This window comes from Neurospora crassa, linkage group V (genome assembly GCF_000182925.2).
Source record: "Neurospora crassa OR74A linkage group V, whole genome shotgun sequence".
Classification (NCBI taxonomy): domain Eukaryota; kingdom Fungi; phylum Ascomycota; class Sordariomycetes; order Sordariales; family Sordariaceae; genus Neurospora; species Neurospora crassa.
Window position 1 is genome coordinate 4,537,903 of NC_026505.1, and position 24,421 is coordinate 4,562,323.

General features: G+C 53.0%; 8 protein-coding genes and 1 non-coding gene across 10 annotated transcripts; 3 read left to right on the top strand and 6 right to left on the bottom strand.

The window, feature by feature from the left end:
* The first annotated feature begins 412 nt into the window (after positions 1–412).
* Positions 413–4,479, top strand: pod-2. Of its 2 annotated transcripts, none has more exons than XM_011396463.1 (6): positions 413–478; positions 564–764; positions 1,207–1,254; positions 1,649–1,696; positions 1,750–1,850; positions 2,314–4,479. In XM_011396463.1, the coding sequence occupies exons 2-6, from the start codon at positions 754–756 to the stop codon at positions 3,486–3,488; spliced, it is 1,383 nt and encodes a 460-aa protein (XP_011394765.1). In that variant the 5' UTR covers positions 413–478; positions 564–753; the 3' UTR covers positions 3,489–4,479. The 2 variants fall into 2 exon arrangements, with proteins under 2 accessions (XP_011394765.1, XP_011394766.1); XM_011396464.1 differs by adding an exon at positions 2,035–2,178 and having other exon boundaries at positions 438–764.
* Positions 4,480–4,590: 111 nt separating this feature from the next.
* On the bottom strand, positions 4,591–7,354 carry NCU09545 (methylenetetrahydrofolate reductase 2). The gene has a single exon (XM_953671.2). It carries the CDS (start codon positions 6,907–6,909, stop codon positions 4,864–4,866), a length of 2,046 nt encoding a protein of 681 aa, XP_958764.1. The 5' UTR covers positions 6,910–7,354; the 3' UTR covers positions 4,591–4,863.
* A 349-nt stretch (positions 7,355–7,703) lies between these two features.
* Positions 7,704–8,616, bottom strand: NCU14083. Its single transcript, XR_897914.1, has 2 exons — positions 8,317–8,616; positions 7,704–8,063 (listed from the first exon to the last, which is right to left on the bottom strand). It is a non-coding gene; the product is annotated as a ncrg6 (non-coding RNA).
* Positions 8,617–9,118: 502 nt separating this feature from the next.
* Positions 9,119–11,779, top strand: NCU09546 (translation initiation factor eIF4E3). Its single transcript, XM_953672.3, has 3 exons — positions 9,119–9,819; positions 9,976–10,821; positions 10,887–11,779. The coding sequence occupies exons 1-3, from the start codon at positions 9,788–9,790 to the stop codon at positions 11,074–11,076; spliced, it is 1,068 nt and encodes a 355-aa protein (XP_958765.2). The 5' UTR covers positions 9,119–9,787; the 3' UTR covers positions 11,077–11,779.
* Positions 11,512–13,688, bottom strand: NCU09547 (U4/U6.U5 tri-snRNP-associated protein 2). Its single transcript, XM_953673.3, has one exon. It carries the CDS (start codon positions 13,526–13,528, stop codon positions 11,846–11,848), a length of 1,683 nt encoding a protein of 560 aa, XP_958766.2. The 5' UTR covers positions 13,529–13,688; the 3' UTR covers positions 11,512–11,845.
* A 298-nt stretch (positions 13,689–13,986) lies between these two features.
* Positions 13,987–16,351, bottom strand: NCU09548 (platelet-activating factor acetylhydrolase). The gene is made up of 2 exons (XM_953674.3): positions 15,740–16,351; positions 13,987–15,682 (listed from the first exon to the last, which is right to left on the bottom strand). Exons 1-2 carry the CDS (start codon positions 16,024–16,026, stop codon positions 14,140–14,142), a joined length of 1,830 nt encoding a protein of 609 aa, XP_958767.1. The 5' UTR covers positions 16,027–16,351; the 3' UTR covers positions 13,987–14,139.
* Positions 16,352–16,558: 207 nt separating this feature from the next.
* Positions 16,559–19,952, bottom strand: NCU09549 (C6 zinc finger domain-containing protein). Its single transcript, XM_953675.3, has 4 exons — positions 19,717–19,952; positions 19,033–19,645; positions 17,008–18,954; positions 16,559–16,942 (listed from the first exon to the last, which is right to left on the bottom strand). The coding sequence occupies exons 1-4, from the start codon at positions 19,758–19,760 to the stop codon at positions 16,835–16,837; spliced, it is 2,712 nt and encodes a 903-aa protein (XP_958768.3). The 5' UTR covers positions 19,761–19,952; the 3' UTR covers positions 16,559–16,834.
* Positions 19,953–20,404: 452 nt separating this feature from the next.
* NCU09550 (hypothetical protein) lies at positions 20,405–21,826 on the top strand (the record flags this gene model as incomplete). The annotated part of the gene is made up of 1 exon (XM_953676.1): positions 20,405–21,826. The coding sequence occupies one exon, from the start codon at positions 20,405–20,407 to the stop codon at positions 21,824–21,826; it is 1,422 nt and encodes a 473-aa protein (XP_958769.1).
* Positions 21,827–21,973: 147 nt separating this feature from the next.
* On the bottom strand, positions 21,974–24,420 carry NCU09551 (MFS multidrug transporter). Its single transcript, XM_953677.2, has 3 exons — positions 24,253–24,420; positions 23,326–24,194; positions 21,974–23,266 (listed from the first exon to the last, which is right to left on the bottom strand). The coding sequence occupies exons 1-3, from the start codon at positions 24,403–24,405 to the stop codon at positions 22,168–22,170; spliced, it is 2,121 nt and encodes a 706-aa protein (XP_958770.2). The 5' UTR covers positions 24,406–24,420; the 3' UTR covers positions 21,974–22,167.
* Position 24,421: the final 1 nt, after the last annotated feature.

A 24,421-nucleotide genomic window follows, 5' to 3' on the forward strand; every position in this document is an offset into this window, starting at 1 on the left:
GTAGCTGTGCAACCAATCATGCTCCCAGGATCTTGGTTTTTTTTTGTTTGCATGGATTTGGACGAAGCCTTGGGTCGCGAAATTGTCAGGGATGGGCAGCTCACCCTTGTCTTTTTTCCCCTTGGCTGGTGAAGCTCTGATAGTGGACAACACCCAGCCACGTCAGGAATTCCGACTGGAGATACTTCAACCTCTCCAAAATCAGCTCTGGAAAAGGTTCTATTTAATTTTTAGCATTGCTATGGTTTTCAACTACCTTTACTCCCAGGAAACCCCCAGAATTATGTTAGCATGACCGTTTGATATCTGTCCGTCCAAGTCTCGGGCAAACAAATTTGAACCAACTCCTACCACCGAGTGGAGTGCAAAAAGAGCGCGGGCAGTCCACTTATTTCACCCTCAGCCATTCTCCCCTCTTTCCAGAATTCGATTGCAGCCAAAAAGTTCCCCTGAGACGAAGTGTGGGGGCTGACAAAAAGTAAACAAAACCGCGGCCAAGCTTATTGCTCCGGGCAACATCACACAACACTGACACAATACCTCTTTGTTTATATCGCCAAAAGGGGGGCTGCGGGCCAGTCAATACCTTTCGGGCTCACTAGCAAACAAATACGGCTTCTACATGCCCCCTTTCAATTCCGAACAACAATTTCTGCGCTGGGTGTTGGATCTACGGTAGGGCAACACCTCGACGGTTGACAGGCCCCAGTATCGTGTCTACTTGCTGGACTGGATGCGCGCTTGGCGTGTTGGATGACTTATAGGTAAGTCATGATCGATTTGAACTTGAGTTGTGTATTTCTAAGAATTCGCTTTCCTTGCGTTGCTCTACTATATCGCTTTCTTTCTAATGTTCCATGTCCAAATGTGCATTTTCGTCTTCGGTATTAGATATGGGCATGTCTACATACCTACCTCTGTGGACCATATCTGAGATGGAAATCTGCTCTTCCGGCACCTCTAAAGATCAAAACTTTTCTTGTATACCTTCAAGATCTCTCAATTGCATTTAGTGCCTTCATATAGCTCTCAAGTTGATGCAACCCAGATTGTCAGAACCACCCATATGTCTGAGAGTCATGTTATAGGGCTTTTCTCTCCCCATTTGCACTCCTTGGATTTGTTTGCTCCTGATCACCAAAACTTGTGCTCTGTCCTTTTTCATCGGACCTTCACAAACGAACTTGTGCTAACCATGCATACCAGTGGCTACCTATCAGGCCTCGAGTCGGACCAATTCAAATTTACCGGCAGGTGTGTTGGTTTTTCGAATTCTGGGCCTTCCACTTGTGGTCATCTATCGACCTCGAGGAACATCGGATGACAGAAGTCTTCGGAAAAATACTATCCGATGTGAACCCTCCTGTTGCCTGTGGCTCCCGTTCTCAATCTTCTCTCGCATAAAGTCCTCGCTGTTTGGACTTCTACATTCCACCCCACTGTCCTCACTCTCACATCCTCTCTCCTCTTTCCACCATCCACGATCCCGAGGAAGAACATCACCAAGGACAGCAGGCCATTCACTGGTTAACCGGGTTATATATATATATATATATATAATATATATATATATACACTCTCATACCGTCTTCGACAGCTCACTCTCCTCTCGGACAAATCGCGCTAACTTTCCCAAAACTGGAACTAGCCGACTGAACTTCGGCATTTTGTGGAATTTCTCAAGACATACCAATCAGTTAGTACTCTCCCAATCACACTCGCGCCGCGATACTGGCTAACAATTTGCAGTAGAAGTAAAATGCCGGCAAACTTCAAGACCTACGAGGCCCAGGCGCGCCTTTTGGCCGCAGTGATCGCGGCTCATCCCGAGCTCAGGCTCAACTACAAGGGTAAGAACCCATGATTTTTGTGTCCTTTCCTCTCACTTTCGTCTTTCGACGTGCCTGTTCTGCTCCATGGCTCTCCATTATCTCACCTACTCGGCGCCTCCGACATGATCGTGTCACGACGGCATCACCAGTCTCAGCTCTTCCAGTGGTCGAGTCACAACTCAAGATGCTGATGAGATTCCAGCAATCGCACAGCACTATGGCAAGTCCGCAACCATGAGCGCCCTTGAGCATCGCTTCCGCCCTGTTCGTAAACAGGCGGAATGCTTGCGCCTTGCTGTCAGTAGGGGCGATGATCCGGAGGAGATTGACATCCTCGAAACCGGCGGTATGAAGCATCTTGGCAACATCAACACCTGTCACTTCGTCATCAGACTTTGTTATCTGGGCTTTCCAATTTCACTCTCGTCTCAGATTATTATCGTGGCTTTTCTGAACATCGCTAACATTGTTTTCGCCCCAGAACTTGCCAGATACTTTGGCGAATCTACCGCCGACGGCCTCCAGTTCCAATTCCGTAGCATCAAAGCTGGCGCTGAAGCCATCAAGAACGCAGTCGACAACGGCGAAGATCCCATTGAAGCGTTCAACAACGTCGGCTCCGGCTCAGGAGCCAACAAAACGCCTTCAGGCCGCAAGCGTGGCCGTCCAGCCGGTACTCCAGCCTCCGGCAGAAGCCGCGCTGGAGCTGGTACTCCTGCTACCGGCAAAAGCACGAGCACTACCGCCAAGCCGCGGAGGTCAACAGCCAAGAAGGCGAATTACGTAGAGCCGCAAACGACTACGGATAAGGACGAGTCGGCTGCGTCTGTCGACTACGACGCCTTGGATGACTCTCCCACCGGCCACTTGGCGAAGAAGACGCGTACGACGCCCATCAAGACTGCTTTGCCGCCCAGACGCATGTCTGGTGCTGCCGCGCCGCCCTCTCAGCCAGTCTTCAAGACCGAGGCCCTCGATGAGATCTTTGAGGTCAGCGATAGGCTGCCTTCTCCCTCTCCGATGCCGCCGCTGCCTTCTACTGCTACTGGTGGTAATAACGACTTCTTCACCAACGGTATGGCGCGAAACGAGCGCGCCGCATCTGAGTATCACACGCCTGCGCCAGAGTTTCCCCCCAATGCCTCTGCACAAACAAGCCAGAGCCAGTCCCAGTCCCAGTCCCAGGGCTTCAACATCAAGCAGGAGGCCCTCTCCTACAACAACGGCGGCATGTCCTTCGACGGTGGAGTGACCACCAGCTTTGCTTCCGCTACCACCAGCATCTTTGGCGGTAACAATGGATATACCGCCACCACCACCGGCGGATACCTTCACCAGCAACAGAACACCCAAGAGAGCAGCAACAACAATAACAATAACAACAACAACAACTCTGCTGGGTACATCAACATTGTTAGTGACGACGAAGATGATTACACGCAGTCCCAGAGTCTCTTTGGCGCTGCCGTCCGTCCCCTGGGAGGAGGAGGAGGAGGAGGAGGACACGGAAGCTCTGGAAATTTCAGCCAGGCTTTTACTGCGACTCCGGGCATGGGCGGCATGGGCTTGCCGAGCACCATGACCGGGGACGGTAGTGGTGGTGGTAATGGTGACATCGGTTCCTTCTACGTGGATGAGGATCAATATGAGATCTAGAGGGAGTTGGCCTTTTTCTCTCTCTCTCTCTCTCTCTCTCTCTTCCCTGGTGCTGTCTTGCAAAGGCGGGGCACCTCACCCTCCTCACCCGATCGATCACCCGCAGTCGCAAACTTGAGGTGGGCAGACATTGACGGCACAGCTACCTCCAAGGTCACTGCTTAACGACGTACTGAGAGAGAAAAACGGCGCATCGGTGTCTCTAGAGGTATAGGATCCTCCCAAAATCTGCATTTGCCCCTTTCCTTCTTGCTTTTCTCTTTTTTTCCCCCCATTTTCTTTTTCTTTTTCTTTTCCATTCAACATTCAGGTTCACAATGAGGGATATAACAACTTGCTTCCATACTCTTTACAAAGCAACAACAACACAAGAAAAAAAAAAAACATTCATGGCATGGAGCGGTGCAGGATAGTTCGTCTTGATTCATGAGGAACCATGTCTACCTCTACACAGTTGTGGTACCAGGTCAGCAGCAGGGTGCCCGGATTTCAACCACGATTACGGCAACGAGGAGACCTACCATCTACGGGGCCGGGTTCGACAAAGACACGCTACATAGATCTTGGTGGTTGAAACTTTGCGTCTCGGGGTGTATGGTTGCTCGCGGACATCCTCAGGGACCTGAAGATCAAAGCTACTTTCCGGCGAAGGATACCTACCTAGAGGTATGTTCCTCCAGCAGTAGATGATGAGCACGCAAGAGATACCGTTCTACGCAATCATCGCGGGCCAAGTCAACCTGCATTGGTATTCAAGGGCTTTAGTTGAGGACGGGAATGCAACTAAGTCATCCAACATGGGGGCGGTGGTGAATGGTGAACGGCGAATGGCGCATGGCGAATGGTGCATGATGGGAGGGATATCTTTGCGATTCCTCAAGAGATTCAGTGTTTGTAGAGAGTCATGTACGTACCCAGGTAAATCTGCACTTCGAATGGTTCGGCTTTTAGACACACTTACTCCCAATTTGATGTGCACATTTGTCGCCGATGTGTAAGAGCAGTCTCGGCTTTTGGTGTTTTTCTCGTCAACGAACCTCATACCTACAACGATGAATCACACTTGGGAAAAGGGCACGAAGACCAGATAAGGATTATAACGTGACCACTAAGCCGCTGGTATTTCTTCTACGCTCATCATACATCTAGTCACTACAAGTTACACCTATAAGTCTATCAGAAATGTCAAAGGCAACGCAACCCCACATGGCTTTTACTTCAACGTACAGCACCACAACCCATCACTTTCTATGGTAATGCTTGGTCCCATCCAACCCGCCTTAGATGCATCTCAACCCATATCATTGTGAAACTCCTTTCAATGCTGTGCCACTTCTCCCACTAAACCGCAACTCTTCTTCGTTGGCGCTCATATCTACTGAGACAACAACTTCCAAAGGCCGTCCTTCTCAAGATAATCATGATGAATCACATTAACCAGCCAAAGATCCTCCTTCAAGTCCTCCAACAACTTCTGGGTGTCGGATCCCTTTCCGTAGATCTTGGCCCACTCGCTCCAAATTCCAAACGCCTCCTCACTCCACGCGCGGAAGCTGACCTCCTCGATGATGGTCGGCGTCAGGATTTCCTTGCCGGGGAACACGCCCCAGGTTACCGCGTTGGTGCTAGGCTCATGCGGCCTGTGGTCGGCCTCAGCAGTTCCCTCCGCTTCGGCGGCCATTCTCGCACGAAAGTTAATAGTGTCGGTGCTGACAAAGTCCCCGGCGGCATTGGTGGCGAAAAAGCACACGGTGTCCTTCATGTCTGGCTGCTTCAGTTTCGCTTCGAGTACCCGCCAGTCGGCCGAGGGGATGAAAAACTCGACAAAGGCCTTTTGAAAGACGAAGCCGTTCTCGGGGCCCCAGCCAAAGGTGCCGTCGTCCGATCGCAGGCCGTTCACGGCGGGCTGGGAGGCAAGCGACCACCAGCCCCTGGAATTGAGCTCAATCAGATTGTCCCGGATGGCTTCCGTCTCGTCGTTGAAACCCTCTTCACTCCAGGGGATGGCGGAAAGCTCGCCCTTCAAATGACGGATAAAGATCTTGTTGATATCCTCCGTGGTCTTGGGGGAGCCCCACAGCTGGAGCGCCTGGGGGACGGTGACGTGCAGGCTGACGCCGTAGCCGTCAATTTGACCGTAGGCCGGAGATCTGGCGTCACCCCATCTGCCGTTGGGGAAATCGTCCCAAGTCGCTTCTCGGCCCAAGACACCCTCGCCTTCAGAGATCGCCAGTGTGTTAGCTCTGGTGTTGACGGGCTCTGCCGGAAGACCGGCCTCCGAAGGCGAAGCCTCGTAGTCTGGATGCGAGGGTCTCTGGTTGGCGACAATCACCCGATCCCGCGGGTCGGAGCCAATTGAGCCCTTTCTAGTCGACAGGTCCTGAATCGATCGAGTTGGGACCGAAGATCCGTTAATCCTGAGTTGAGGGATGTCTGGCAGGATGGCAGACTCGTCCTCATCGGGCGTTCCAGGGGGTATGAGATTCGTGCGTTCGGCGATGAATGCGACGGCCTTCTCCAGGTTCAAAGTATAGAAGTGGAAGCCTCGCGGGCCAGGTGTCCTGCTCTTGATCTCCTTGATGCGCTCAATCATCTCACTGACAATCGCGACACCCTCCATCTTGACCTTCTCATCGTCTCCCTTTACAGCGTCAAGGCGGGCCATGAGGGCCGGCGGGATCTTGGCGTGGCTAAGTTTCGTCGTTCTCTTGATCATCTGGTAGCTCTGGATGGGCATAAGGCCGGGGATGATGATGACGTCCTTGAAGGCACCGCTAGGGTGGTCTCGCAGAGTATTCTCGAAATGCTCGTAAGCGTCAATGTCGAAGAAGAGTTGTGTCATGATGAAATCGGCACCGGCCTGGACTTTTTCAACGAGATAAGGGAGATCATGCTCCAAGCTCTGCTCGCGAGGATGGGCCTCCTCTGCATGGCCCTCGGGATAAGCGGCAACACCAATGCAGAAGTAGTCGCCGTGAGTTTTCTTGATATAGCGGACGAGGTCGGCGGCCCAAGAGAATTCCTCGTCATCGGTCGGCTCGGGGTCGTTCTCATCGTGGTATTCGGCAGCCCTCGGGGGATCGCCTCTAAGGGCAAGGATGTTGCGGATTCCAAGGACCTTTGCGTCCTCGAGGGTCTTGTCTAGCAGGCGACGGCTCATGTTTGTGCAGGTAAGATGAAGACATGTTGTGAGGCCAAGCTCGCGCTGGCAGATTTCGGCAAGCTCGAGAGACTTTTGGGCGGTTGAACCTCCGGCGCCCCAAGTGACGTTGACGAAAAGCGGCCTAAGTCCTCTTGCCATACGTTCGAGACGGTCGCGTAGGTTTGCGAAGCCCATAGCGGTCTTTGGAGGGAAAAACTCGAGCGAGAAGTAGTTGCTGTCGGGCGGCAAGGCCGCGACCTTGTCGGTGATCTTCTCCATTGCGTACGGTACTGTGTGTGATTGGATTCGGTATGGTGATGTTCTGCGTATGTATGTTGTTAAAATGACCGTGGAGTGTTGAACCTCAACGGTAATGTGTTGTTTGTGAGTGTAGTGGGATAGAATTGGTTGTGGTGTTGAAGAGTGGTTTGGTTGGTGTCTTTGTAGAAACGGCAATTCCCCCTTGCCGCAGGAGTTGCAGGTACAGACCGTCTCGGGTCTCCAGCGATTGTTGGGATGGCGGGGTCTTTCTTTCTCCGCAGTCGGAGGTACCTACAGCTAGGTAAGTACTGACTGATAAGTTGATAGTCTATCTCGCCTTTGAGTTGCAAAGGCAGTGCGTCTGTATAAACATAGATATTGCAATGGATGAAAGCACAGGAGGAGGTTAGAGAGATCTACGCAGATGAGAAATAAGTTGCCATGCCCCGGTCAGGTGGTCACCACGAAGGAAAAAAAAAAAAAAAAAAAGAGACGAATAATTCTTTGCCATCCCTTCTCCAAATGGTACGTACCTTGACTGAGCCGGTGGGGGAAAGACATTACCCCACTCCAGGGAAGCTTGCAGCGTGGGGTAGCTTGTCGAATCACCCTTGGCTTCTTTAGCTCCCTGACGTAAGGCGGCCCTTCTGAGCGGCCAATGGTCGCGGTGACAGTGCGTTCCGTCTCGCAGGTGTGGGGAACGGCAGTTCTGTTTGCGCCGAGATGCTGCTGGGGCAACCCGACCCGGGCATTGATTACATCGGGATATCAAAGCAAGATAGTGTGTACACTGGTCTAACTGGCTAGTAGGTCAAATATACTATGTAGCGACGACACCTTGTCGCCTCTAACCACATAGAGGTAAGTCACTGTTCCATCCGTAGTGACCGACGGAAGTTGATACCTCTACTGAAAAGAACCAAATGTTTGACAGCAACGAAATGACAAAACTCACTGAACGCATCTGCCTACCTGTGTCGACTACTCGCTACACGGGAGGATACACGGATTCAGTGGCCTGCCGTCCTCCTCCTTCCTTGAGATCAAGGCCCCTTCATGTCAGTTTCATCCGAGTCAGTTCTTTGCTACGCCCCAAATCAGTAGCAGGCCGGTCATAGTATTCTGTCTGGGCACTTTAAAAACGTGACCGTGTTTCTAGAGACTTAAGGGATCTAGAAAAGCAGCCGAGTTAGCCTCAAGCAACTTATACACGCAGGGTTGGGATGAAATTCCATGTATCGCGCAATTCAGATTGTGAATGCCATAATGACTCCTCAGATTCAACCCATGATGATGAACCCGCGCACATGTCGCAAAAGCAACACGGACGGGTTCCGTCATTGCTGAATCGGTTTACCGGATGATGTTCGTATCATCATGAACGCGCATTGGGCCGCAGAAAACGAGAGGCACACTGGAACTTACAATTTCGTAAGTAGGAGGATTCATAACATGCGCTAGGCATTCATTCCCTCAGTTTCACCCTGGCAGCATAGGATACGCAGTACTGTTACAACTACCAGCAGCGAGCCAGACAAAATATTGTAGTGATGAAAGGATATGGAATGTCCGGATCTTGCTTCAGGTCATCATCGCATCATGGACGCCGCGCAAATGGGGCTCTCGTGATGATGGTTTTAAACAAGGGCAATTTAGAGGAGTTCTTCTTGACTTTCACAATCCGTATCGTCGGTTGCGCGGAAGCGATCAGGTGCAGCCCAACGGTGTTTTATGGAAATGTGGTCGTGGTTGTGAAGAAGAAGAAGAAGAAGAAAAGGAAGGGGGAACGAAATTTGTCGCGCCATTTTGAGTTGAAATCTTGCCTGTTCCACGGGCGGGTCTGCACTTACTGCCACTTCTCACCGCCCATAACGTTGCTGCTGCCCTGCAGCGTGCACCTTTGCCAGAAAGTGACCAGTCATGTTCCATGGAATCCCGACAGCATCTGGCAGGGTGGGGCTTTCCGAGCTTCCATCCAGCGGCCATGTTCTCGGGGAACGGGCAGGCAGGCAGGGCAGGGAGAGAGGCCCGTGACAGTGGATGGTGGACCCGCCACTGCGCGGGCCATTTCGCCCTCGGTCGCTGCCACTGGCCACTTTTTTGGCAAGCAGTCGTCCCGTCGGTCGCAGGCGGCGGGCGCCCACTGTTCGCCTCGGGGCCATTGCGGTCCATACCTGCTGCCCGTAGGTCAAGATTTGTTCTTCCTTTTTCACGATTTCCGAATTCCATCCACTCCATCGATCTGATCCAACGCCCCAAGCAAAACCAAAACTCGTCATTCCACCTCACCCACCAGCCAATCCTACCATTCAACCACCATCTATTATCCCAAAACCCATATTCCCGTCCACGTCCGGATCGACCTGCTCGCCTCTGCAATCCAGGAAACGCCTGCACCTGCATTCGCCTGTCCCCGTCCTCGATACCCTGTTAGACCTCACCACCACCACCACCACCACCACCACCACCACCAGATACTACTGAGACAGTGACGAGACGGATTGACTACCTTAGTAATCGTCGTCACTGCAAAATATTGCCCGCCGCCCTCACGGTCGAAAGGTCTCACTCCATCACGAATCCCCGTCTATCACCGCTACGGCCCCCAGATCCTTACCTGACATCCTTTGCACTACCGTTCTACTATTACCACCAACTCCGTCATCCTTTTTCGTCGTCGCTGCCGCCCCTGTGCCTGCTCCCGCGACAACTCGAACGACCAATACACGCCGGCTTTCCGCATAATCACAGGCTAGCTTTTCTTGCAGTACTGCATCTGAAGAATTGCTTGCGCCGCCGCTCACTGTGTTGCATTAGTCTTCCGGTGACCAATTTCTTCCATTTTCTTTTTCTTTCTTTTCTCTCGTTCGTCGAGTTTTTGGTTTCCGACTTCTCCATGGATACCAACCTATGGAGTCGCCGTACCAAGTGAGTGTCAACTCTTTGCCCTTTACCCCAGCACTTCCCCTCTACCTACCCCCCCCCTTCTTCCCCCACCGCGAGGTCGATCACACATGGCTATGAACGGCAACCAAGCCAACTTATTCCGAACCGCTGACTGACATACCCTCGTTTGCTCCATAGCTCGAGCAAGCTCTCATTGACAACACCTGGATCCGGCGGCCAGGTCGATAATTCGTCTTCACGCACATTTTCCAAGCGATTCGGCGGTGATAGCTCGTCGCACGGAAAGACCAACCCTTTCAACTCTATAACTACCCCAGGTGGGCTGGTGTCACCCACGGCCGGCGCTTCGAGCGCTTTTGGCCTTGGGTCTGGCGCCTTCGCCTCGTTCGGTTCGGCCAAGACTCCCAAGACTACCGGCAACCCGTTCGAGACCACCCTCATCGGTCATTCCGCGAAGACACCCTCCGCTGAGAAATCTAGCAAGGAGGGCGGCCTGGGCGGCAAGACCGTTGGGAAGACTGCCTCCAACGCCTCTCTTGCCGATGCCAACAAGAGGGCTCAGGGCGCAGTGTCCAACTCCCCGAGTTCGGGCCTAAATCACCAGCTGCGCAACAGCTGGGTCTTCTGGTATCGGCCCCCCATCTCGAAGGCTAACGGCTTCATCGAGTACGAGAAGACTCTGCACCCTATCGCCACCTGCGAGACGGCTGAGCAGTTCTTCGCTGTCTACCAGCACCTCAAGCGCCCCTCGGGTCTGCCGCTGGTGTCCGACTATCATCTGTTTAAGAAAGGAATTCGGCCAATATGGGAGGACGAAGAGAACAAGAACGGAGGAAAGTGGATTGTGCGCCTGCGGAAGGGTGTTGCCGATCGCTACTGGGAGGACATTTTGCTGGCTCTGATCGGTGATCAGTTTGGCGATGCCAGCGACGATGTTTGCGGCATTGTTCTCAGTGTTCGGAATGGCGAGGATATTCTCAGCATCTGGGCTCGGGCTAATGGCCAGCGGGTCCTGAAGATTCGGTATGTTTTCACTCACTTGCCCGGATAGCCCCTTTGGAGATCTCGAGCTGACTTTGGCTAAACAGTGAAACGATGCGCCGGACCCTCTCATTCCCCTCCGAGACCAAGGTGGAATGGAAGAGTCACGACTCGAGCATTCAGCAGCGCACTGCCATTGAGGAGTCGCGTCGCGAGAAGGCGAACAACCGCGACCATAGCCAGGGCGATAAGCGGACTACCAACAGACAGCAGCAGCAGACGGATAGCCGCCCGTAGCATCTGAACACCTCGGCGAGGTTCCACGTGACGCATATTCCGTCAGTTTTCCATCGTGCGGTGATTCGCACCATTTACAATGCTGAAGGCAATAACGTTACAGGACGTGTTTAGCGCGCGTCGGACATAGAGCGTTTTGAAATCAAGCGCTACCTCCGTACCCCTCATACTTCTTTAAAGTAAGAGATATGTACAGTATCCACAAGAAAAAGCAGCAGCAAGCATGCGTTCCTGAGTTTTGGGCAACCCTTTTTGGTAGAAGCGGAAAAGAGGTGGTCTTCGGATTGGGAACGGCTGTTTTCCTCTTCCTCTTCCTGCGCCTTCTTTCACTTGCACTTCATTTACCCGCACGGCGTATCATTTTGATGGGATCATGGCGGGTTTGGAACGGGGTTAAAGGCCGGATGGATGAACGGACGGGACGGCTGGATCAAATGGGATGGAATCTTGACGTGGATTAGGCGGAGGGAAATATATAACCTGTGCATGCATGCATATGATGCTTGCTGGCATGGTCCATTGTTCTTTGAGCATGCGAAACTGTAAGGGGGTGAAGCAGGGGGTATGTCAGATATCTCGTTGAACGCTTGATCCCAAGTATTGGACGTCAGAAAATCTCTTATCATGGTGTCTTGACTTTGCGTATGGACATGCCTTTTCATTCGTACGGGCCTCCATTAACACTATCCATTCAAGACCCCCCTGCTCAATCATCAAGTGTCCTCCTTTCGACCTCTTCCTACCCACTCGCACTCGCATGATTCAATCCTCACGCCTTCCCCTTCCCCTTGCCCGGCGGAGGTTCCCTCCTCCTCTCCCAAATCTGCAAATAACTCTCGCTCAAGTACAACAACTCGCTCCGCACCTTGTCCACAAACAAATCCTGCGCCACCACCCACTCATCCGTCGCCTTATCCCGCAATTGCACTTTCCACGTCTTTCGCTCCTCCCCGACACTATCCGCCACGTCCTCCTTGTTCCTAACCGCCTCGTGCACCACGTTGGCCACCAAATCATACCAGATCGGCTCCCCGTGTTGATGCGAATTCGGATCCGGCTCCACGTAAGGGCTAACATCCAGGTTGCGCGCGTCAAAAGTTACAATCGTAGGGTTCCTTTCTGAGACAAACTTGTTCTTGCTGAACCTTTTGATGTGGAAGACCAGAAAGGGGGGCAGGGGGTGTTGAAGTCGGTACCGCTTGCGCTGCGCGTTGAGTTCTTGGGCGGTTACGCCGTTGTACTTTGCTAGGATCGTGGTTAGGGGCACTTGGGGGATGATGTTGCGTTCTTGTTCGTCTTGGAACAGGGGGGCCGGCGGTAAGTCGAGCGTGAGAAGCAAGAAGCGGGAGACGGACGACTGTACGTCCGCGGCTTCTTCGAAGCGTAGTCGGTCGTGCACTTGGTCGGCGCGCGCGGTGATGGCTTGCGATTCGACCTTGAGTTTCCCTTGGAAGATGTGCTGGATGACAGAGGAGTGGGGTTTGGTTTTGGAGCCGCCGAGCCCCAGATGGAGGTGGTTAAGGAACCAGGAGAGGAACTCGACCGGGTCGGATTGTTGCGTTAGGGTGAATTTCTTGTTGGAGCGGAGGGAGATTTCCTGCAGCAGTTCGTGGGGCGAGACGTGTGATTTGAAGGCGCGCGGGTTCCAGATTTTGCGGAAGAGGATGGAAGTACGCTTAACTAGTTCGGGCGCATTGGAGAAGTCTTCGAGGAGAAAAAAGTTGCGGAGGGGGGAGACGTGTGATAATGCCTGTACGATCACGTTCAGGTAGTCGTTATCTTTTATGTTGTTCATACCCACGAACCCCGGCACGTATTCTTTGCCTAGAAGCGTGCGCGACACGTGCGGCTTGCGGTCCAGGTCGAGAACCTCCTGGCGCGTGTAGCGCGGGTCCGAGACGTATTTGATGTCGTCGAGAGACTTGGACTTGACTTCGTAGCCCTCCGGCAGCACGTAGACCTTTTGGGTGCTCATGTTAATGTACACGTGGTGGCCTTCGTCGAGCGCGTGGAAGTAGGCGTGCGACTTGGGACCCCGACCCTGGAAGTACTTGCCGCATACGAGGCAGGCGTAAACGTTGATGTTTGAGAGACTGATGGAACATAGCTTCTCGAAGTCGAAGTCGAGAACATTACGGTCGATTGTGTCGAGGTAGAGATCGTCGTAGCCTTCTGTTGGGGCGGCTTGTCGGATTGGCGCCTTCACCTCAACCTCCTCGCCAGCCTCCAGGTCGTCATCCTCCTCGTCCTTTACTTCGTTGCTGTTGTTTTCGCCATTGGTCTGTTCCGCCTTCTCCTCGTTTGACCCTTCCCGTGTTTCGGCACCATTCGCGATTGCGCTTGCTGGAGTGAGACTTTTGTCGTAATCATCGATCCTTGACTTCTTTGAAGACGGCGAGAGGCCCTCCACGGCGTCGAAGGCCTCTTCCGCTGGGCGTTTGAGGTTCGACATGGTAAATGGTTGATGATCGTTAAGTTGAGGGTGACTACCGCTCGTAGCTGAATGTATTTCGTCTCGTCGTGCTGCCGTCGGAGGTGGGGAGTGGGCCTAATAGTACTGTTGATGTTTCAAGTGTGGTGTACAGCCAGAATTTTGGGAAAGTTTCGAGATCAAGTTGATCAATGGCACGACACCGTCAACACGAAGCGAAGCGCATCCCGGCTGGGCTGCTACGCAGTGCACTAGCGAATGGATGTGAATGACGCTGGAACCGCCCCACCACAGCTCCAGTTGCCTGCCGGGTGAGACCGTGCTCCGGCAACCAACCGGCAGCTGCAGACCACCTCCGCCGTCACAACCGCACTTTCCCCAACTTCAACCTATTCCATCTCCAGTCCGTGTCACTCTTCCAAGCACATATTCCGGCCATACACTGCACCAGAACCATTATTAAGGAGAATGGTTTTCATGAGTTCAACATTCTTCGAAATGCCCAGACAGGTTCTCATACCGAATCAGATACGGATTGTATAGTAGCCTTTGGTATGTGCCAAAAGGGCCGACGTCTATCCTTTTCCTTTCTATTCCAGCTGGGCCAGCCAATTTCACATCACAAGGCAGTCCTAAGCCGTTATGCGGTCGTCCACAGCCGCGCGAGTATCCCTGGTGATGCCCTCACTAGGGAAGGTTGCTGCCGACGCAGGCTCCGCAACATCATCATGGCTCATTCCTGGCTCCATCTGTCCTTCCATTTCCTCCTCATCACGTTCGGCCTCTTCTGCCTCCTGGGCCGTGGCCTCACCGGACTGTAATCCAGCCTCACTAGGACCAGATTCTGCGCCCATGCCGATGATGTCAATCCACCTCCATGCCTCGATCGACCAAAGGGATTCGTTCTCCCCGTTCTCTTCATTTTTGGTGTCTCCCTCCTTCTCTTTGGCAGGCTTCTTCTCAAGTATGGCCTTATCTTCGTGTATACCTCCATCGACGCCCTTCTTCTCCTTCTTGAGGTCAATGTTTTCCTCTGTTCCGCCTTCCACTAGGTCACCATACCAGGTTCTCGCAGCGCTGACCCCATTCTCTCTCAGGAACTGCAGGATCGCGCGGGTGTTTAACCGGAGAATGCGCTCCGGCTGCTCTCCTTTGAAGATTTTCTTCACTGCCCACGGAAACAGCACACCAAAGTCGCTCTGATTGAGATGGGCACTGTTTTGGACATAGAAAACGCCAGGCTCGCTCAGCTTTGTCACTGATCCCTTCGTGGATTCCTTTCCACTTAATCTCTCGAACGCCGCCTGCGAAACGACCTTGGCCGAAGGATCCGGCGACACAATTCGTGCTGTGCTGTGCATGTTCTCCTTCCACTTGTAAAACGCCTCCGACTCAATGGCCAGGATGCCGTTGCCACCGACAGGAGAGGCAGCGGTAGGGGAATAAGCGGGAAGCGGCAAGTTGAAGAGAGGGGCAGAGGCGGCCGAGAGGATAGGGAAACACCACATGTCGAGAAGGAACGTTGGTGTGTTTTCGGTGATCTGACGACGGATGGCGGAGTTTTCCACTGGCCTGAACAGAGGATTATCCCACTTGGTGATGTCCGGATGATCTGCATAGTATGTGCTCTTGAGCACCTGAACTATGGTAGCAGAGCCGAAAGAGTGTCCCCCAAAGACCATCTTGCCAGGCTCATGCACATCAAGTTGTCCAGTAAACTGATACAGAGCCGACAACGGGGTGGGACTCGGGGTGCTGAGGTTGGCCTTGATGAGGTCGTTGTTGCCAAGGTCAATATGGTGGATCGCCTCCATGAGAAGTCCTATTTCCCATGCGCGAATCCGGATTTGTGTCTCGCGCTTGGCCCAAACCTCCGGGGTATGGCTGTGCTCGATGCGAAGACAGCGTACGATATGCGACGACTTGGGGTCACTGGGATCGCGGATTATGGATATGGCTGCGCTGGCATCCCGATGTTCGGGGCAGAACACCACCATGCCATGAGACGCTAGGGATCCGGCAATATGGCTATAAGCATTCCGACTACCGCCGAGTCCGTGAGAGAAGAGAATCGTGGGCCATCGAGATTGCGGATTACCGGCTGACTGAGGAGACAACAGCGTAGCATTTGCGTGAACCGGGATTTTGATGTAATGAAGATGCCTTGGCAAGAATCTGGATACGAAGTCAGCTAAATCTGATTATTAGTGACACGAGTAATGGGATACTGACGATAGAACGGATGCAACTCGGGAACTCAGGCCAAGAAACTGGCTATAAGCCCAAACAGCGAGACGCTGAGGAGGCGGGAGCCAGGTTATGCTCTCCTTGTTTGTGTCAGGAGTAGCGGGATAGTATATCCTGAACTGAATGGTGTGGATGTGATCAGCTTCGTTTGGCATTGCGCTCACCGAGCCAATCTTCGATATTGGGATTTCGACATCTACAGTGCCCACTTTGTAGGGTCCCGTATACTCTGGAAAGGCCGGGACAATGCTCGACAGGAAAGAGAAGACCATCTTTGCTGCAGAGTGGCTAGCGGGTCAGTCGCAACAAAGCGACAAAGGGACGTTGTATCAAAAGGATTGTTTTCTCGTCAAATATCTAATAATGCCGTCAACAGCGTAGTTTCTGGGTGTTGGCGGCAGTGGTTTTGATATCGTACAGACAACGCCGACTGACTGTGGTCCAGGGGTAAGAATTTAGGAAATATTGATGTTGAGATGCTCAGGACAGGACAGGAGGATGTTGAGCATAAACCCAGTGAATTTCCAGGGATATCGGTGAAAAGAGATTCCGGAGGTCTCAGATTAGAAAAAGAGCCTCGGCCTAATTTATGGCAAGAACAGGAACAGCTTTTGTCGATGGAGCCTCGGTCGTTGTTCCCATTCTGGATGCCCAGATTCATCTGTCATCCAAACATTTTGGGAAAGCGGGTACGTACACTTCATCGTCAAGTCTTGGCATCCACCGCGTCAACCAAGGAAATGCTTTTACCTGACTATTTCCAAACGGTTTTGTTCACGTCGTGCGGCGTTCTTCGTAAGTACTCTCATTTCCTTTCCATTGAAGGCGCAGTGATCTGATTTGAATGGGCAGGGAAGGAACCTGCTCAGGAACAGGCAGGGCGGTAGAGTGGCTGTGTCCATTTTTGGAAGGAACACAACCGATTCGATGCAAGATTGCTGAAAAGAAGTGGGAGTTTTGAGGGTTAGGGTACAATAAGTAATATACATACGTCTGGCGGCCGTCTCCCGTCCCATCAGCCAAGATCACAAACAAACAACAACTTCGTCTCAACATCGTATCTCATCACAAGCACTTGCTTTACCATCCGAATGGGCCGCCTGTACCACAAGATGTGGCTCCGGCAAGCGCCCAACTCATTAATTCGGGCATATTCCCAAAGTCGCCAATGTGTTGAACATCCAGCAGCTGCAGTGCAGGCGTCAAATTATCAGCAAAGCGACCAAGACGACCGTGAAGGATGGAACACTCACCGACATATCCCAGTCATCCATTATCCACACCGGCGTTTCTGTTTCATATGTGGTTGATACCCCGTCTGTTTCAATTTGCCGTTGTTTATGTTGTTGTTGTTGTTGTTGTTGTTGTTGTTGTTGTTGTTGTTGTTGTTGTTGTTGTTGTTGTTGTTGTTGTTGTTGTTGTTGTTGTTGTCGTTGTGATTCCATCCCCTCTTCTGCCTCTCCCTGTCCCCATCCAAATCCGTGCTTTTGCCCAGAATCGGTTTCTCCACCGCTCGCCATCCTTATCCTTGTCTCTCTCTCCAACATCTCCTCCAGAAGCGGCACACACTTATCCACAACCTCATCAGCCGCCTTGACCAGTACCTGCGCAATTGCTTCGTCTCCTTCCAGGCCTTTCATCATGCCTTCAATCTGCGCCGACACCATACTAGCAAACAGGTGTCCCTTCACGTTGGTCTCGCCCACCTTGATGCTGCGCATGGTCCAGTCCTTGGCCTCGGTCACCATAGCGAGCAGGTCCGGTCGCAGCAGTGATCGATTTACTGGAGCAAGACTTGTTTCGGCTTCTTCTCTGAGCTGGGCGCGCAGCTCGCCGAGGAGGAGCATGCTTACCTGAATCCCTGCGTTCCGGCAGAAGCCGGCACCGTGGGAAGCCAGGCGGCAAATGTCTTGGTTGGCAGCTCCTTCGGGGTTGGTATCCTGCTTAGTGGCATCTGACGAGGAAGGGGAGGTTGGCCAAGGGTTGATGGCACGCCAGATCTTGAAACAGGACTCCACGACGACCTTTCGCGAGAAGGCGTAGGCAGCTTCGTGGAGGGCGGCGCTGTAGAAGGGAATGTGAAGGGCGGAGAGTTCACGGTTGATGACGAGATCGATGAACTTAGACGGGAAGAGCAGAGCGGATGACGATGACCCCGGCCAGCAAACCTCGTTCAAGTTGCGAGAAAGCACTTGAAAGGTTCGAGTGAGAGTTCGATACGCTGCTCTCAGATCCGCATCGAGTCTCAATGATTCATGATATGCAGATGCCATATCACCCTGGCGACAAGTCGATCCGAGGTCGTTCAGAAATCTGGCGATCGCAAGCCTGATGGGAAGAATCTTCCGCATGGCGATTGCAACGGACGTTTGCGTAAACTCAGTTTCCTGTTGCGCAACTGCGGGTGAATGGTCGCTTCCATCGTCTGCACGAGTTTCCACAAGCTGCTCATCGTGGAAGTTACCCGGCGGCTCTGTGTCATAGTCATCGAGCGATATCTGCGGCGGTGCTCCGGCATTCATACTACATGAGACTGTTAGCTCGAGCACGGTATTCCACAGCCGCCGGTGCATTTCGGCGGCGAAGATTGTCCCTCTAAGGAGGTGCGCCGGGTCTCTGTGCAATCCCATGTACACCGCCGTCCTCAGTAAGGAACCCGCCGAGATCCAGGTCAAATTTCCACCCAGACCGGCCGTTTCACGTGCTAGCAATAGCAAGATATCGGTTTGTAGGGACTTGATGTTCAATCGGGACTTGAACTCTGGTTCCGAGGTGAATGTGAGCGCCTCATACACCCAGCGGATGGCAGAGGGGCGGAGAGAAAACTCTTGGTCGTAAACGGTAGCGCCAATGGCAAGCACAAGCTTGACTTGGACCAGGAAGGCCATGTCGACATGCTGCAGCTGTTGATTCGGATGTGGTTGCGCCGACACTGATTGCCAGAGCGCCTCATAGTCTCTTTTGAAGGTGGGGATGTGCAGGACCCTGTACAAGGACTCAAAAGTCCTGAGATAACAGTCGACAAGTTGGTCGGCAATTTCCCTTGGGGGCAGGTTACGAGTTGGTATGGTCGGCCATGGCGGAGTCCTTTGACCCTTGATGGCTCTAGCCAAGGCTTTGCACTTTTCCACGCCGGCCACGGACTTATTTGCGGTGCCGTTGCGGACCAGGGGCTCGAACATTTTGAAAGTGTCCAACAGCTGTGTTGTTGCATATGGTCAACAAGGGCTTACAGTGCTAGGAGGGACAAAAGGATGTCTATTGAGGTTTGTACGCACCAAGATGACTCCATTGAACCAATGACTTTGGCCGAACAGACGGCTTTTGTGGAAAACATTGACAGTTCGGGAGGTGCTGGCCGTTTGAGTAACGAAGGTTCCTGCGAGAGAGGACTCGTGTGTAGCTGTTGGATTGGAAGAAGATTCTAGGTTTGAGGACCGTGAAAGTGCTTCTTTAGACAACTGTTCCTCAAGCTCCCGAATTCTCCTTCTCAGGACATCGGGATCCGAGCTAGAGACTGAGGTCGTGAACTGATTTGTTGCGACAGGCGAGTGAGCTGAGCTAGGGTAGCTAACGCAGGATGAAGCTTTTGAGGAGTGGCCCGAGACAACAGTAAAAGTTTCGCTTGTTGACGGGGTAGAAAACGGCAGTGCTGTGATGAGAGGATCCGGAACTGGGGCCGACCGGACAACTGGACCCGTTCGAACAAGGCTCGGGGCTTGGTCTTTGGGGGTATCACAAGCAAGCGGACGTGGTCTATGCGGCGGTAAGGGTTGAGGAGGCTGGCGGACCTGATACACACAGCCGTGGATGTTCTTGGAGCGAATACAGTTGCTGCAGGGTGTCTCCCGATTGCACCGGATTTTACGCCTCCGGCAAAGAGCACACGACCTGGATCAGTTAGTCTCGTCGCGTGTCGCATGTTCGTTCAACGATGAGTGGGGATACCGCGGAGCACTTACACTTGTGGCCGTAGCCTCGGGGTCCGACGTTCGGGCTCCGCCATAGTCAGCAAGGGGTGTCCTCCGAAAGCCGTGCAAGTCGTTTCCGTGTAGTCCAGGCCCACTCCGAAAAGCGCCAAGCCGAAGGAGCGATCTCGGTGTAGCTCGATCTGCTGGGGGTTTTCGGGCGAGACACCAATTCTCGGGAGTTAATCTGGGGAGGAAAAAAAAAGAATCTCGGGAGAAGACAAGAATTGTAAAAGTGTATTGAAGAACGGGTATAGTACTGCCAGCGAGCTGTCCGAAGTCGCAGTCTCTAAATTTTCACACTTCGTACCTGTCGCCCGCCACACTCCGGGCTTACACCAAATGACCGGGGTCTGATTGGCTCGCTGCTCCGAGTTCGAGGCAAACTCCGAATATCTGAAATGTTCGCCGTCCTTCAGACCAACGGAACGGAGTCGGGCATGTTGGTGATGGTATGGTATCCTTTCGAACTACCTTTTGCGTAGTAGCCATTAGGGTTGCTATACAAGTTGCCGTGGATGGATATCGAGATCGAAGTGTAATATATATATATATGTATTGTGTGAAACCCCAAGTCATACGATTGTCAAAACAAAAACAGAAGGATTCATGAGAAGTTGTGTACTCTACCTTTGATACCCACTCAAGACCTTATCAAGTACCCTTCCAGATCAACTTCACCATGTCGAACCCATCTCCTCACACCAAAGCTCATCGGCAGTCTATCGCCTTGAAAGACAAATACCCCTCCTCACCACCTTCAACCGATCTCGATACCGGCGACAACTCCGACAAAGACCCCAACCCCATTGCCACCGAGTCCGACCCAGACGTTCTTCACCCCGAAGACACCACCACCATCTCCCCCGCGCCTGACGGCGGTCCCCGCGCCTGGCTCGTCGCCGCCGCCGCCGCCTTCACCTTCTTCTGCACCCTCGGCTACACCAACGCCTTTGGCGTTTTCGAGCAATACTACCTCACCTCCCCCTTTTCCCCCCTCCACTCGTCTTCCGCCCACTCCGCCTTGTCCTCCTCCAAGATAGCCTGGATTGGCTCCCTGCAAACCTTCCTCACCTTTTTCACCGGCTTCTTCGCCGGTCCCCTCTTCGACCGGTATGGCGCCGTCGCCACCGTGCGCCCCGGTGCCCTGATCTTTGTGTTTGCCATCATGATGACTAGCTTGTGTAAGCAGTACTGGCAGCTGATGCTCGCGCAAGGGGTTCTGGGCGGGGTTGCTATGGGGTTGTTGATGTTTCCTGCTATGGCGGCAGTGGCGCAGTGGTTTGATAAGAAGAGGGCGGCGGCGTTGGGTCTGGCGGTTAGTGGGAGTTCGGTGGGGGGCGTGGTGGTTCCGATTGCGTTGGGCAGGATGCTGAATGGTGGTTCTGCCGGTGGTGGGCATCTGGGGTTCGGTTGGTCGGTCAGGATCATCGGCTTCATGATGTTGCCCCTTCTGGTTTTCGCGAGTCTGGCGATCAAGCCGCGACTGCCGCCACGGACGACGGATTTCATTGTGGTCAAGGCGTTGAAGCAAAAAGACTTTGTCATGTTGGTGTTTGCCATTTTCTTTCTGTTTCTGGGCATGTTGACGCCGCTGTTTTTCATCCCGACGTATGCCGTCTACAGAGGGGTCGATGCTACGCTGGCTAGTTACTTGCTGGCCATTGTCAATGCGGCGTCGACTTTTGGACGCATCATCCCCGGCGTTCTGGCTGATCGGGTAGGAAAGCTGAATATGCTGGCGGTGGGTGGAGTGGCGAGCGGGATCAGCATTCTCTGCTTCAACAAGGCGGTCTCGACGGCTGGGTTGATCGTGTACTCGATCTTCTATGGGTTTTCTTCTGGGATGATCATTTCGGGGGCATCTGCCGCTTTGACAGTCTGCCCGAGAGACCCGAGAGATCTTGGATCATATATCGGTATGGGAATGGCATTAGGAGCAATTGCTGTGCTGATTGGACCTCCGATCAACGGCAAGCTTATTGATGTGTATGGAGGATATCTCGAGCTGTCCATCTTCAGCGGCGTCATGTGTCTTGTCGGTGGGCTGGTTGTAATTGCAACCAAGATAATGACGCCGCAGGGGATTTTCGGAAGAGTGTAACACAGCGGGAGGCAGGCAGTTGCAAATCGGAAAGAAAGAAAGGCCAAACTGGTTGCCAAGAACACCTTCGATTCCTGTACCATAAACGCACCGCGGTCATGAGCTTCGTGGATGTTAGGTAGAGTTGCCAAAAAAAAAAAAAAAAAAAAAAAAAAAAAAAAAAAAAAAAAAAATAGGCAGGAAAAGAAAACCCAACTGCATCAGCAACGCCAAACAACTTTTTCCTTATCAAGCGAGGTTCCCACGCACCCAAGCTCGATCAACTGTTCTAGCATAGCACATCCATACCCGTCACTAAGACAACTCCCTAGATCTGAAAAGCTCTGAACTCCCAAACTCCCTCAATCCTCCTGTCTCGTGAGCGTCATATGCAGCTTATGCTGCCTCATTAACGAAACAGCTACCAACCCTACTGCCGCCATCCCCAGCGCCGTGAACCACACGCCCCTAAACGCCGTCATGAACGACTCCATCACGCCCTCTCTCCACGCCAGAGGCAATCTGTTCAGCTCGCCCAAATCGTCTCTTATCCTGCCAATCTCCTCCGCCGCGCCCGGCCAATCACCGAATCGAGCCCACAGTTCCGTCTTTAGGATATTCTGGTACACCGCCGACGCAACCGTAATACCTACCGTCGCACCGAGAGACCGGAAAGCGTACGTAGCACTGGTGATCACGGCCTGTTGCGAGTGATCCACGGCCGCAATGCAGGCGACCATGGTGACGGTCAACATGCCGCCGTAGCCGCCTCCAATCATGAACAGGGCAACAAAGACGATCCAGCCGGGAGAGTTCTGGCCCAGAGTGGTGAGGGCGGCAACTCCCAGAACAAGAGTTGAGACGAGGGCGATGCCCAGCATCTTGTACTTGCCCGTGTACTTCATGACTAGGCCCGAACCGAAGCTGGTGAAGCAGATGGCCAGCGGGGAAGCGAGCAGACGGAGCCCGGCTTGGGTGGGGGTGTGACCCAGGACGATCAGGTACATGGGAATGTAAAAGGTGAGCATGAGGGTAACCATGGTGCACATGAAATTGGTGAGGCAGGCGGTCAAGACGGTGCGGTGGGTGAGCAGCCGGACGGGGATGACAGGTTGGGTGTTGCGCGGGCGGGACTCCCAGTAGATGAAGCCGGCAAGCATGTTGAGGGATAGAGGGATGCTGATCAGGACAAGCGGGTGCGTCCAGGGCACGACGTTGCCGCCGGCGTTGAGACCCAGAAGGAGGAGGATGAGGAAGGCGATGATATAAAAGGAGCCCAGAAAGTCGATGCGCGAGACGAGCGACTTGTTGGAGATTTTTGGAGGAACCTTGACGAGGAAGTAGACGAGCACAGCCGAGACGAGACTGACGGGGACTTGGACGAGGAAGGCAAGGCGCCAGCCCCACGATGAGGTGTCGTTAAGAAAGCCGCCAAAAACACCGCCTAGCATGGCACCGGCTCTGCAGAATTGTGTCAGTAAGTAGTATCTTTAGGGAGCCAGCAAGAAATGACAACGTACCCATAGAAAATATTACCCAACCCCTGGACCACACCTCTCTTCCTCAAAGGAACCAAATCCGATCCCAAAAAGGTGCTGATGCTCATCAGTCCTCCGCCACCAATACCCGCAACGACGCGACCGAGAATCATCGTCTGCTCATTCTTAGCCACGCCGCAAATCAGGTTGCCCATCGAGAACAAAACATTGCTAAAAACCAAACCAGGGCCCCGTCCAAAGATGTCAGTCATACGACCGGACAAGGGCTGGCAGGCTGCATTGGCAATGAGATAGGCAGTAGCTATCCATGACAACAAGCTAAGGGACTGAAACTCGCTCGCGATGGGGGCCGACAGTGTGGCGATGATGCTGGCGTCAATGGCACCGAGGAAGACGCCCACCCAGGTTGTGCCGAAGATTACGACCAGACGAGTGGTAGAGATTTCATCGGCCACGACGGTAATTTCGCCATCACCGGTGCTGTCGTCATCGGCCACGACAGAAATTTCGCCATCACCGGTGCTGTAGTCATCGTCCACGACGGTAGTATCGCCATCATCAAAAATGTCGACACCGTCGCCGTGTCTGACGGCCTCGTCGGTGGGTTTGTTGGCTTCGAGGGCGGATTCGCTCAGTAGTGGTGTTGTCTCGTCGTGGACGTGACGACTGCTTCCGGGAGCGGCAAGGACCCGATTCCCACTGCCGGGGCCAGTTATTTTGCCCGTCATGCTCGGGAATATGGTGTATGTTGCCCTTCCAAGCGATGAATTTGAGTCAAGCCCGAGAATAGAAGAGAAATCCGAAGTAAAAAGGAAAAAAGGAAGCGAGGGGGAGAGAGGATCCCGCGCACAGCTCAGAGACACAACACCTTGAGCTCTAATACCAATCTCCTGCGTGAAATTTAGTATCTATGTGGTCATCAGTGTAAGCTCGGGAATATCAATGTACCTTGGTATCACCGGAAGGCCCGAGTCCGAGACAATCGATGACGGGAGGTGCTGTTGTGCGACTCTCTCTTGTAACGGAGGTTGTCGGTCGTCCTCTCTTGTCATTCAAGAAGAGAGTGTAGATGAAAACTGAAGACATGCGGACGCGCAACATGCAAGCCGATATGGCG